The sequence below is a fragment of the Leptosomus discolor genome, chromosome Z (assembly GCF_034619465.1).
Source record: "Leptosomus discolor isolate bLepDis1 chromosome Z, bLepDis1.hap2, whole genome shotgun sequence".
NCBI lineage: Eukaryota > Metazoa > Chordata > Aves > Leptosomiformes > Leptosomidae > Leptosomus > Leptosomus discolor.
In genome coordinates this window covers 11,786,323-11,800,303 of record NC_141419.1, presented here as the reverse complement: position 1 = coordinate 11,800,303, position 13,981 = coordinate 11,786,323, and the positions used below count along the sequence as shown (strand labels likewise).

The 13,981-nt window shown below is 43.9% G+C and overlaps 1 protein-coding gene across 1 annotated transcript; it reads right to left on the bottom strand.

Annotated features, from left to right (window-relative positions):
- Window positions 1-9,408: 9,408 nt before the first annotated feature.
- Window positions 9,409-13,249, bottom strand: MBLAC2 (metallo-beta-lactamase domain containing 2). Its single transcript, XM_086479772.1, has 2 exons — window positions 12,805-13,249; window positions 9,409-9,794 (listed from the first exon to the last, which is right to left on the bottom strand). Exons 1-2 carry the CDS (start codon window positions 13,247-13,249, stop codon window positions 9,409-9,411), a joined length of 831 nt encoding a protein of 276 aa, XP_086335898.1.
- Window positions 13,250-13,981: the final 732 nt, after the last annotated feature.

Genomic DNA, 13,981 nt, shown 5'->3' with positions numbered 1-13,981 from the left:
AGACCTGTGCTGTAGTGAGATTTTTGATTAGAGGTTTTTTGTTTCACGTCTGCAGTCAGGTGCATTCATCTGAGCAGTTGTATGTTTGTGTTCACGTTATTTTTTGTTTTGTTTTTTCCCCAGTTTGAGACAGAGAGTTGGGCCCTAAGTTTGGGTCTCAGGACTCCATGCTGGTAGCTCTGCAGTCAGCCCATGCTGGTCACTTCAAGGCGATAGGTACTGTATAGTATACAAACAAGCAAATATACCTGCAAATTATTTTTTTGTGCTTCATACAACATATTTATGTGGCCAGAGAGAAAAGGAAATCAACTGAGTGGTGAGAATGCTGACCTGGAGGGGGGGGGGGGGGGGGGGGGGGCAGGGCAGTGTCAGGTTCCTGAATGCAGCGACAGCCCAAATTGCCCTGTCTCATCTGGGACCCCCACCCCCACTCCTTCTGCATGTTGGTCCTGGAGCTCAGCCTAGAGACCCTTGCTCCTTGCCTGAGCTGCGTTGGAGATAGACCTGACCTCATCATCTGTGCTGCTGTTGCTGGCTTACTGACCGGACTTTGCTGCCTGGCTTTGAACTTGAGCCATCAGTCGCTGGGCTGCTGACAGGTCCAGTTAACGTCATTATCCCTGGACTCTGTGGGGAGGTCACTGTCCTTGACTGTGTTGCGGTTGCCCTTGGCTTCTGGCTTGTCCTCTCTTCCAGAGCACCCCTGTCCTTGCTACTCCCTGGAAGGTAGACTCAAATACCAGATACTGAATGACCTTCTGGGTATGCTTCCAGGAACTGGAGATCGATGTTCAGGTCTCTATCTCTAAACTTAGAAGATGAGCTAGGAAATTGCCTTCTTACATCCAAGGCCAAGGAGCTTAACGACTTTAATATTAGACAAGAGATGCACGGCTGACTAAGCACTTTCCTCTATCCCTTAGTTATCCAACACACACACACAGCTCTCCTCTTGTGTGTTTCCTGCCAGCTAGTAGGAAGCTTGCTGGGTGTGTGAATCCTGCCCCTAGGTGCTTATGTGCTTTGCTGAACAAGTGAGAGCAAATCCTCCTGCAGTGGTTTCAGGTGGTAGAGGTCAGACTCCTTGCTCTTCTGCTGGTCCACCACAGTGTTTCCAGAAGGGAGCATAGAGCCAGGCCTGCTGTAACCACTTCCCATGCCTCACCTGGTTAGGTCACCAGTGAAAGTGAGCTTGAAAAGATAAGGGCAATTAGGGGCTGCAAAATCCACAGGAATAAATACACCCCTATGTTCTCTGCCTCTAAATTTTATTCCCAACCAGTCCCATTTGCAAGTGTAGAAAGCGAGAATGTCTTACCGTCCTTGGTGTTTGTAGTGCTGTTGTTATTCTCTGCATTAAACTGTAAGATCTTCAGGGCAGATCTCAAAGCAGACAGACTTCTAGTGCAACTGGTGCTGTTCTTAAGGGGAAGCTATGGCAAAAGCTCTGCTCCGGAAAGCAAAATGACACTGTAAATTTAGTAAAGCTGGCAGCAGTGCTCGTATTGCACATGAAAGGCAGTGCCAGGAATTCAAAGCTGAAAAGACAGGGTCAAATAATAATAGCTAAAAATAAAGCCTTGACTTTAGGTATGGTAGCTGTGACTTGCAAACTCTCGCATTTTCGAAGCTGGCTAAACCCCTTCTAAATTACTTCTTAGGAGGGGATAAATTAGAAGATCACTAGCATATTACTCACACCTGTGTATTGTCACCTTATTAAGCAAAATAATTGTTTATTTGTGAGGTATGCTTGGAGGCTTTATTATTAGCTGCATCTTCAGCTTTTAATTTATTTTCAAGCTCATCTGTTGCTATATGAAAGCCATTTGTGTGACTATCTGCCAGCCATATCTTCCCTTTGAGTGAATGTTTCATTTTCTATTCCTAATTTTTTTAGTATTTGACACCACTCTACTGTTCCCTGGTCCCAAGCTGAATTTGAGGATTCAGGAGATTACAAACCTTATCCCAGCTGTTCAAAATCAGATCAAATATCGGAACCTTCTGATGTAAAGCAACGAGCTGCTTTCTCAATTAAAGTAATCCAAGAATTTTTAAAGGAGTAGTTTTGCTTGGACGGATTTCATGCAAGTTCAAGTGTTGTTTGTTCATGTCACTCTTACAGATAATTGTATGGTGCAAAATCTGATATTGTAAAGCCTTATTAAAAACATACCACGTGTCCTTGCCAGTTTGATGACTGGAAATGTACTCCTGTGTACATCTGGATCAAACTGCTGGGAAACATCTTGCTCTCTAGCTCTGGTACAGTCACAGAAGCGTTGGCCAAGGACCTCTCCTGAGTCCTCCTCCCTGTGTCAGGGCTCTTTTGCTTGTTTTCCAATTTTAATTGCTGTTGAATGCCTCATAGCCTTCCCAGGGTGCTGTTGGGCACGTATAGGAACACACACAGACAAAGGCAGTTATTGGCAAGATTATCCCATCCAATAAAAGCTGAATAGTTGGAGGAACTGTGTGCTGAAAACGGTTTTGGATAGCACAGCAAAAGCAAAGAGCAGGCTTGTAACACTGTTGGTTTCTACTTTAACCGATAAGTATGGAATGAAGCCTATTCTTTTTTTTTAAACGCTTTTTTTGGTGTGTGCAGGGAGATGCAGTCCCTGGTGGCACCTTTCTACGTGTTCCTCCTCTCTGCTCAGCGAAGCCCAGCCGCTCTGTCCCTGCCCTGGAGGCAGGTCCTGCCTGTACTTATGCTGCTCAGCCACCGGGTGGCAAGTCTGCTGCTACTCCTTCAACCAGGCCTACGCTGCCCAGGCACCCCGCAGGCGGCAGGCAGATAATAACAATAGTGATTTTCTCTTGTCTTTATGTAGGAATATAGGAGAGGAGCAGAGAAGGGATACTCCACCTGTATGTACTCTGTAGAGGCATTAACTGACTTTGAGGTACGATGACCCTACGCAAGGCAATGCGCTGTTAGTGTATGAGCTGGTAGTGAGGTGATTTAAGATCACTGCTAGAGTTGTCTGGACTAATGATGCACCTCAGAGGACTCGATTGCTTTCTGACTAGCCTGGATATCCCTGTGCTGCACCAGTGTGTGCAGTGTAAATATAACCAAATACCTTTTTACCAGCAAAACCCCTGTGTAATGTTTAGCTTCAAATAATGTTAAATTTAAAATAATACCTAACGAGTTGTTTTCTGATTGTTTTTCAGTTGTATCTGTTTCTGTGCTTCCTAATTCAATTGGAAGTGAGGAGACTGAAGAAGAATTAGTTTGGGATGAAATCTGGTTGAAGTTTTGGATGAAATCTGGTTGAAGTTTTGGACACAAGAGGTACTGCTTAATGATTTCAGTAATATCTGCATTAATTATAAATAGTAACTTGAAACAGTGTTGGTTGAATTCTTAGACCTAGGTTTAAAAAGTTAAATATTCATAATTCCTCATTTTACATCTATTTTTCCACCCTTATCTCACTCCCTTTTTCCTAACAGGTCTCCATTTAGTTTTCTTTGGCTACAGATGTCTGCTCTTAAAAGGCAAGGTTGTACACTAGGCTTTAAGAGCACTTGTTCTAAAGCTTATTCTGAACCCTGCTGTATAGCATCTTACAGTCCAGGATTTAACAGTAAAGAAGTTTTGTTTTTTGTTTTTTGGTTTTCTTTTTTCTGTCCCCAAGAATGTTCTTTTTAGCAGAAATGTCCCATGTTTCTTTCATAGTGACATGATGGCAAATAGAGGTGTTCACTGATGTAAAAATAAAATGAGATGCTGTAGCACTGAAGTAATTAAAATGATTGTTTCATTTCCATGTGTATTAGAAAGCCAATTATGAAGACCCCTCACTCGTCTGAGATACAGCATCTCGCAACATAGCACCTATTGTGAAATACATGGTGTAGTTCAGTATGACAAAAATAATACAACGCATTCATAGTTGCTGTAAGAAACTGGAATCAGATTGCACACACAGCAGTATGAAAACTAGAATTTTACATTTTAAAACTTAAATTCAAAGTGCCAAAAGAATGAACCAAAACATTGATTGCTGTAAAGAAACCCTTTCTGCGTGAGCAGAGTATAGGCTGAATGTGAGATGAAGGTGTAGCAAAAGAAAGGCATGAGGCAGTCTGAAGGCTAGTCTTACTTGTGCAAATATGTCCTGTGTGACTAAAGCAGCCTCTTCAAGCTCTGTGGCTTCCTTCTCCACCTGGTAAGCTGTAAGAAGGACAACTGTGTATATACCCTCCACACTGAGGCTGGAGGAGTTAGAAGCATGGTGGAAGACAGGATCAGAATTCAAAATCATGTTGATAAATTGACAAGGCAGTCTGGAACCGGTGGTATGAAACAGAATGAAGGCAAGTTAATGGTGCTTTATTTCATAGGAGAAAACTCCAGTGCAGAAATGCAAGATGGGAAGTAACTGCATAGAAAATAGTATTACAGAACAGAACTTGGAGATTGCAAGGGACTAGAAATACGAATCAGCCATATGATGTATTAGGAAGGGTGAAAATACATCAGGCAAGGATGAACCTGTTCTGTTCTGCTTGATGTCCACAAAGCTTGAGTAGTGTAGAGTTTAGCAGAGCATAGTTTAAGACAGGAATAAATAAACTGGAAAGATCTGGAGGGAAAAAAAACAAAGGAATGAAATCTTTCTTGGTATGTCATGTTTCTAAGCTTATGGTAGCTGACTGGTTAACAGTTTTCTGCCATGTAAACAGATGTTACATGGACACTGCATCCAAGAATTAACAGCTTAATTTGTAGAAAAGGATAACTTGGACTAAATATGAAGAAAAGTCTAGGTTGGTCAATAAGGCATTGTGGAATGACCTTTGTGGCTGATGCTGAGCCACAGGGTTGCCCTCCTCTGTTGAGTTTCTGTTCTTGTGTCCCAGAGATGGTGGATTTCAGGTGTTGTGAAGGAAAAGAGGCCATTTCTCAGAGTGAGGATGAGGGGAAAAAAGGTGGGGGAACTCATGGGGAGGCACAGACAGCAGTCTGGGTATGTGTGAGAAAGCAGCAGCAGAGGATGTGGGACAAAGGAAGAAGTTGGTAACAGGCCAGAAACATGAGGCAGTTGAGGGACCAGAAAGTGAAAGAGCGATGGAAAAGAGGAAGAAGTGGGGTCAGGCAGACCTGTGAACCTCTAGTTTTAAGATGGTGCTAGGTGACGTCAAGATGGTCTTTCTCAGCCCTGTATTTCTCACTTGTCTGCAAAGAAGTGCAATAAAAACTCGATTTCTCATCTGCAGACTAAACCTGTCCCCTTATCTGCTGAATGCCAATGAAAAATATTCATTCTTGTTACTAGAATTTACCGTACCAAATCTGATGCCAAATATGATGATTTTTCACAGTGTATGTAACAAACTTCCTTCAACTTGTTGGCAAACCCATTTATTGAGGAAGTAGTAGTGACGGTGATGGATTTTCCTTACACCCTCCATTCCTAGTGCTCCTGCTTCAAACACCAGGGCGGCACAAGAGGTGAAGTGCTTGTGACTGAGGCACCAAAATCTCTTCCTCCTGTGCTGTGGTGATATAGTGCCACTAACTCTTGATGTGCATCTGAACTTACTGCTGACCCCAGATGACTGTCTTTGCCCATCCTTCGTGAGAATGGAAGTTGTAGGTTGCCACATTTTATAAACTCAGATCTGAGGCATCTTTACTTCCACTAGAAGTTACCTTGTTCCTAGACCTGTAACAGGCAATCACTGGCACACAGTTGTACAGCACTTTGAAGTGATGATGCCCGAGCAACTGGGTTAGTCCTGATTGTTAGGTTGTGGGATAAACCGCTCCTCTGCATCACCACAAAGGACAGACTAGGGTAGGTGACCCCAGCAACACCATCCAAGAAGCGGAGCCTCCCAGATGGCTGCTCCCAAGCTAATTTGTTCTTCAGATAAAACCAACATTGTAATATTTTTAAATTATTTTCACTTAATTGCCGTATTTCCCTCATAAAAAAAATCTTATTTCTACCTATATTTGTGTTCAAATTCTGTCCTTATCACCCCATAAAATTCAAAATTTTAACAAGGTAAACTGGTTTTGAAAGTAAGATTGTATTTGTGCTAATATGCAAGAGATTGACTTGAAAACTGCACCTTGACACTGGAACTCCTGGTAGGAAAACAAATGCAACGTATTAACTGAACCACCACATATGCCAGAAGTCCACTTACCAACTGTCTGGAAGGACATGTTATCTTCATCTTCAAATGAACAGTTGCATTTCACTGTCTTCATTTATTCTTGGCTTTATTTCTTTTCTGCTGGTTTTCATGACAGCAGCTGCTTTTGTTACTCATGGACTAAATTCCACAAAACTTCCACAGTTTATGAGTTAATAAGGAGTCTTCTATCACAAACTAGACAGCAAGTACGCTAGGCAGTAGTTCAAACTCCAGTGACATGGTGAACAGAAGCTATGTGACCATTTTGTTTCAAGTACAGCAAACAGCTGTCATCATTAGCTATCGTCTTGTGTGGAAATAATAATCTATGTCACCACAAACTAAAGCTGACCCCCACATATATATTTTTATCACATCCATGTTTTCTGTGTGCAAATTCTATTGAGAACCTAATTCTGGTTCGTGCCGAAATGGGTGTTTTTTTTCAAGTAGTACCTACTCATGGTTTTATACAAGCTTTGCAGCATCTGTCTATGATAACGTAAACATTTCTAATGTGGTCTCTTGCTCAGAAGCATAAAAAACACTGCTGTCTACTTCTGAAGGTTTTTTTACACTCCATTTAGGATGAGAAAGTGCTTCTCTCTAGAAATACCTAGAAATTATGGCTGGACTGCATAGGATTATAATATTTTTATTATGATTATCTATGATAAAATTATTTTTTTACGTGTAAACTGTTGTTTAACATCACAAAAATCTTCACAGATTACAGAGGAAAAACTTCCTGTCTGATTTTTTTTGTCAATTCCCCTATTACTGAAAACTGCATTAACACACATTTAGATTTTACAAACAAATCAGCACAGTTCTAAATGCCCAAGATGTTGCAACATTTAAACTTAAAACGTATGTTTTAAATATTTAATCCAAGTAGCGTTAAAAGGCCACTGTCAAACTCTTATGACTAAAACTTGGCAATTCTTAACAAAAATAGTCAGAGCCAGTTCTTTATACTTAAGTTGTACCATTTTTACCTAGTAGTGAATTTCTTATAATACAAAAATAATTTTGAGACCCTCAAAAACCACTTTCAAGTGGATAACAGCAACAGTTTACTAACAGGCTCCATTTTGGGCTGTGTTTACATAAAGCTTACTTCTGAGCTAGGAAATTATTCCCTAGATTTTGGTCAAGGAAGAAAACCCAGGCAATTGCTGTTACCTACATATACTTAATGGACTCAAGTATGGCTTAATAGGGCATTTTGACAGGGATCTGGACATTTAAGGATCTTGCAGCTGATAGTGAGCACAGATTTAAATACAAACGGTGCCAAACTCTTGGCTTCATTGATGACAGAAGTCTACCCACTGATACAATGCTTCTCAGGTAGCACACTGACCTTTTTTATGTGTCTATTCATATTTCTCCAAAAAAAAAGACTATGATCCAAGTGATAACAGGTCTTTCAAGTGCTGCATTGCTGCACCTGTCCTGCTTCAGCCTGGAGACAGGCACTGCTAACAAGAACTAGGCACATCACAACCGATCAGTACAAATCCTGGTGAAGAATATATTCAAATTGTAAAGGCAGGAGTGCAGTGATCTGTGAAAGGGGAAAACCATTACCTGAGATACTCGCTTTCATAATTCTTAGACAGAGATGCTTTTTACTTTGCAACTGTTTTGTTTGGTTTTTTTTTTTCACCAGAACGTACACCTATTAGGAAGGCTATCAACTTCTACTCCCCCATGCCCTTGCACAGAGCCCAAACTTTTGGCTCCCTTTGTTGGGTATGATGGGGCAGGGGTGGGGAAGCTTCCCCATAAAGTGAAAGCCAAACAAACAAGGTTAAATTGCACTAAAATTTGCGAGAACATTTGCATTCTTTTTAGGCTAGTATGTACGTCTATATACCAAAATAATATCAGACAGTGTCCTTTTAAAAACGTTAAATATATAGCGACTGTTAGATACACAAACTCTAACCATTTCAACAGCTTTTAAATCTCACACACTCAGTTTTCATAAGCAAGTTACAATGTCATTTAGCATTTCTCAATGTATTCAGCTTTTTTTTGGAACAGACTCAAATGCAATGCACTTTACTATGCATAAAGACCAGAGGCACCAAACACTTCATAAGCAAACAGTAAACAGTTCAAGTTACATTCACTTTGTACCGTCTGGTTCATCCAGACCTGCAGTAGGGCCAGGTAACATTAAAGCCTCCATCCTTCCTCTACCACAGAACATTAACAACGGAGTTACAATCCAGTCAACATGAAAGTACTCTTAAACACAAATAAAACCTTTAAGCTTGTCACAGTCCAGTTCTCTCAGCTTACAGAACAATATGTACTCTGTAAATAATTATTTTTTTAATGAGCTCATCAGCAAAAAACCAAACACACCAAGCAAGGGCTCAATCCACTTCGTACAGTCTAGTCTAATGCATGAATTCATTAGTTCACGAATTCTCCAATTTCTAACTCCCACGCCTATAAGCAAAACAGTTCCCTAGGTGACGGTGAGAGTGCTCGTGCTTGCTCCTCTGCTGTGCTGCAGGTGTTCCCTGCACCGCATCGGGAAACATGAAAGCCTCAACAGTCCATCTGCTGTTGGATCCGCATCAAAGGGTTTCTGGGTAAGCTGATGCATCTACACCTTCCAGCTTGGAAGTCTGGTCTACAGCACTTCCATGTTAGTGGGTTCTAAGGAAACTGCCAGACGGCTCCTCAGCAAAGAGGCAGGCGATGATGGGTGCAGCAGACACCAAGCAGCAGGTGACAAGGCCACAGAACGGCCCTTGTCTCTGCCCACCGAGTCGTGCATAGGTGTTGCTCTTGCTCTGACCAAATGGTGCTGCGGCCAGCACACACCGGGTCTTTGCATGAGCTGCATTAAGCCAAAATGTGAGCAGGAGTTGAGTGAATAGTCACAAGCCTAGTGCTACATCCACAAGTTTTCAGGCATGAATGGAAAACCTCTCATTTTGGCATATATGCATCTGTCAGAATCATACCAAAAATAAAACAATATATTTCAATCACAATACGTGTGCAAACACACCCTGAAAAAATAGAAAGAAACATGGTAGCTTTGGCTAAGGCTACTAGCTTACGTACTTTTTATAAAAATAGGAATAAAGTAGGCAAAAATAGGGAGAATTTCAAATAGCATTTTAGTTACGCTCACTACTTTTGCTTGTGTCAACCCTTTCACAAGCCATTTGTTTTTTCAACAGGGAATTGATGACACAAAACGCACTGTCACTAGGAAGTGACTCTAGAATTCGTAATGCGAAGTGCAATGCTTGCGATAGATCTCATGGCACAAGTAGAAATCTTGTGACAGACTCCAGCTTGCGAAATGTAGTTGGAAGCTAACCGATAGAGCCTTTCTGCCCCGAATATGTTAAAGTGCCCAGGCAGTACCTTCTCCACGAGACCTCTGTCCACTAACTCCATGAGGCGCTGGCAGCTTGCAACGTAGTCACTTACTCTGCTGTAGGGAAGCCAGTCAATCATGGATCCATCGTACACCACGTCCCCGCTGAACAAAATCTTCCGGTCTTTGTCGTGTAAGCAGATGCTGCCTCTTGAATGACCAGGCATGTGCATGACAGTAAGCTGTCGGTCTCCAAGGCTGATGACGTCCCCTGCAAACAAATGTGTTACAGGAAAACATACGCGTTTATCGTGTATATTAAACACCACGCAGAGTACAACCTACCCATACGCTGTTTACACACACTATACATCCACAACAAGGGCAGCGGGACATTTACTTTCTTGGTGAGTGCCAAAGAGGCATTGGAAAGATACACTTGGCAAAAGGGTATTTTCCAGTGAGAGTAACAGTTAACACAGGCTTGGGCTGTATTAATTGAATCTACTCCTGCCCTAATAAACTAAACAATTTGAAGAGAAATGTGATAGAGAAAATAAAACAGGAAACAAAGAGAACACATCTAAGGTCTCCCTTGAAAGTTTACAGAGTATTTCACAATTTATTATTTTATCCTTACTTAATTTGCCTAGAATAGCACTGCCGTTACTTTTGAAAAGCAAAAGGGCAGAACATAAACTGCTGGAGGAGAACCAAGATTGGCTTCCACACACAGTTTCTTCATCTCATTCAATCACATATATAAAAATAGAACTTTCTTAATATTTTTTTGCCAGCTTACACGTGAATGTCTTTTCATTGTACTAGCCACTGAACTGGTACTTTGAGCGGAAAGTTGGCCTAGGGATGGGTAACAGCTCAAGTAAGTCAGCTGTTAATTTTAAATTGTAATGCCAGCTTAATTATAAATGTATAAACTTAAATTATAAAATACAACACATTAATTTACAGGTGGTAAATATGTAAACTTTAGGGCTGTGTAGGAGAAGACAACCATCATATAAGCAACCTTTCCAGATGCAGCTGCTTAACAACTATATGAAACAGTTCTAAAAGAAACAGCATCCAGTACTATTGTAAAATGGTGCTTCAAACTGTGGTATGGATTTCAAGTTCCAAGGAGAACAAGAAAAAAGTCACCAAACCTCTGCTGTATTAGACACTGAGAAGTTAAACATCTGTCTCACAGCAGGGACAGGCATGCCACAGATTTAATCAAGACTCAGCAAGCCTAAAGCTACTGAACTCTTGACAGGCAGACCTTCCATGGCAGGACCTATGGGGTTCAACTAAAAAAGATTAATGAAAATGCTAGAACAGCGTTTGGAAGCCACCGAAGAGCTAACGTCTGACCATGCTGTACCCAACCTGAAAATGCATCCCTACATTTGCAGAAGCAGGTAGTTTCAAAATTAACAATTTTTAGCCAAATTCTCTTTCAGGGAAATGTTGGGAATCCTTGGCAGGAGAAAGTAATAGACTTGACTACTGAGAAGATTGTGCAGAAAATGCCTGTACTGGTGAATGAAACCACAGTGGGGATGGTGAAGTTAATGGAGGAAAGAGTTCCAGTGGGTTTCAAACTGCTCCTGGCACTGAAAAGAATACAAAGAAACAGAATATGGCAACCAAGTGTACGGAATTTAAGAAAAATTCTTAAATTCTGAAGCTGAAGGGACAGCTGAAGGAAACTATGGGTCTTAGAAGACAAAAGTGACTAGGAAAACACTGAATGGTAAGGCACAATACAAGTAAGTGCAATTTTAACTAGAACAGCCAAAGTGAAAGCTGCTTGAAAGATCTGGTAAGATTAAGGTAATGCAAAAACTAAACAAGCGAAGCAGGCAATGTACGAGTAAAAGCTGCGGCTTTGGGTCGCAACAGAAAATTGCCCCTGCCACATTCATATTTTCAGCATTACTGGATATCCTCACCCCACAGCAACGACACGTGCACTGAGACGGCATGTCGGTTCCACACCGTATGTCTCCATGAACATTATCTTACACACTCTGATGTTGCTGTGACAGTGAGTGCGCTTGTTCTTTTCCAAGATTATTTTTTTAATGATTCCCCCCTTTTAAAGAAAAACTTCTGTTGACTGACTATAGTTGAATGTCTCATCAGATCTTCTCTGAAGCCTTCAGCAATTCCACTTCCACTTTTGCAAGCACTCTGTGGGATGGCCTAATACAGCCAAGAAGAAACTACATCCCCTGTAAAAGGTGTCACCTGTCTGTCAGACAGATACCCCTTGACTGCTGCTTTACCATACTGTACAGTTAGGTTGGTTGTTGCCAGAATAACCTAATCATTGTTACCTACAAGAGACTAAATGGAATTGTTTTACCTCTAACAAGCCACTTCTGTAAATGTTACAATTACTTAAATTTTGTAAAACAAGATCCATATTCTTCGTGGCACACAGTTCAGTAAATTGCTTTGTTCTTTACATTGCTATGCCTTGACAGTTTATAAATAATCCGGGTCACCAGAACAGACACAGTGACATACTGTTAGAAGCCTAAGGCTAAACTTGGGGTGCTCAATTAGTCAGTCACTCAAATTACGGTTGAGCGATTCTCATTCTAAGGAAGAAAACCTGCACCAACTGGCAAACAGATTAGGCAAGCACACGGTATGTTATGCATGTTTCTCAATTCCTGTCATTACTTTCAGGACTGGCAGAAGTAAGAATTTAACCCACTACATTTAACCCACTAGGACAAGGGGTAATGGTTTCAAACTCAAAGAGGGGAGATTTAGATTACATGTGAGGAAGAAATTCTTCCCTGTGAGGGTGGTGAGGCACTGGCACAGGCTGCCCAGAGAAGCTGTGGCTGCCCCCTCCCTGGCAGTGCTCAAGGCCAGGTTCAAGATGGGGCTTGGAGCAACCTGGTCTGGTGGAAGGTGTCCCTGCCCATGGTGGGGGGTTTGGAACTGGATGAGCTTTAAGGTCCCTCCCAGCCCAAACCGTGATTCTATGACGCTATGATACATATAATTTTTGTCCCATGTTGAGGACTGCGGATGGCTTGTAGGTTCTGCAAAGTGGGTAACAGAGACTGAACGTAAATGAAAAAAACTACTATTCGAGGAGCTGCATGAAGCAGGACGCGAACAGAGGGAAGGAAGACGCGACCCCGGGATTCCAAATAATCCAAAACTTTAAAAAAAAAAAAAAATTACTTCCGCTCAGGCACTAGCACAGACATTAATTCACCCGCAGAAGCCAAGCGCGCGCCGCCGTCCGCCCTTACCCTCCTGCAGCAGGCGGCTGGGCCGGACGGGCGGGACGCGGAACTGCCGTGCCCGCCATCCCGGCCGCGGCGGCCGCGCCACCTCCCGGTCCGACAGCCAGGTGACGGCCTCGTAGTTATCGCCGCGCAGCAGGGCCGCCGCCTCGGCGCTGTGCACCGCCACCTCGTCGAAGTGCTGCAGCCCTCCCGAGTGGTCGAAGTGGACGTGGGTGGCGACGGCCAGCAGCGGCCTCGGCCCGCTCCCCTCCGCCGGCGCCAGCAGCCCGGAGGCGCGCAGGTACTCGGGCAGGCTGCGCAGCCCCAGCCCCGCGTCGATCACCACGTCCCGCTGCGAGCCCCTCACCAGCCAGATGTTGGCCCGGTTGCCCGACTCGTAAAAGCGCTCTTGGATCCAGAAGATGCCGTCGCCCAGCGGCTTGTGAGCGAACCACTCCACTGCCGACATCGCCCTCCCGCTTCCCGACGATCGGCGCCCTCCCGTCCCTCAGCGCCGCCGCGGTGGGCGGGCGGGGCGGCCTCGGGCCCGGCCCACTGCGACAGCGGCGGGCGGCTGAGCGAGGCGGGGAGCCGTGAGGGGCGGTGAGGGAGACTTAAGGGGGGCCGGGGAGGCTGAGGCGTTGCGTCAGGGGGGCGGCGGGGTTGAAGCCGCCTCTACTGTCGTGACAGAGCAGGACGCTGCCCGGGGGAGGCGGCCGAGACCCGTCTGCGGAGGGGGAAGTACAGCGGTGAAGCCCGGGCTGTGAGGGGAGCGGGGGGAGGACCCTCCGGGGGTGTCCGGCGGGGTGGCGGTGCGGAGGACGGAGAGGGAGCGGGAAAGGAGCAGGGAGGAGCCGGGGGGTGTATTCTGGCACGGCAGGGGCTTGTGGCCGTCGTGACAAATATTTTCACCCTTTTATCTCCAGCGGCATCAGGTAAAGAAAGTCAAAAACCCCACAAAAGCTCAGTATTTTAATTTCAGCCCTTTCTCCTTTATCTGCTCTTCCCTGCCACTGGTCGCACCTGAAAATCAAGAATCCTAACACAACCGAGAGGTTTGTCCTGAGGAAAACGTACGATAACGCCGGCCACCGTCGGGGACCCCAGTTCCACAGGCCTTCCCCTCGCGAAGGCCTCCGCGGTCTTCCCCAGACAGACTGCCCGAGCAACAGCGTGCATAGGTTTGAACGGATTTTGAAAC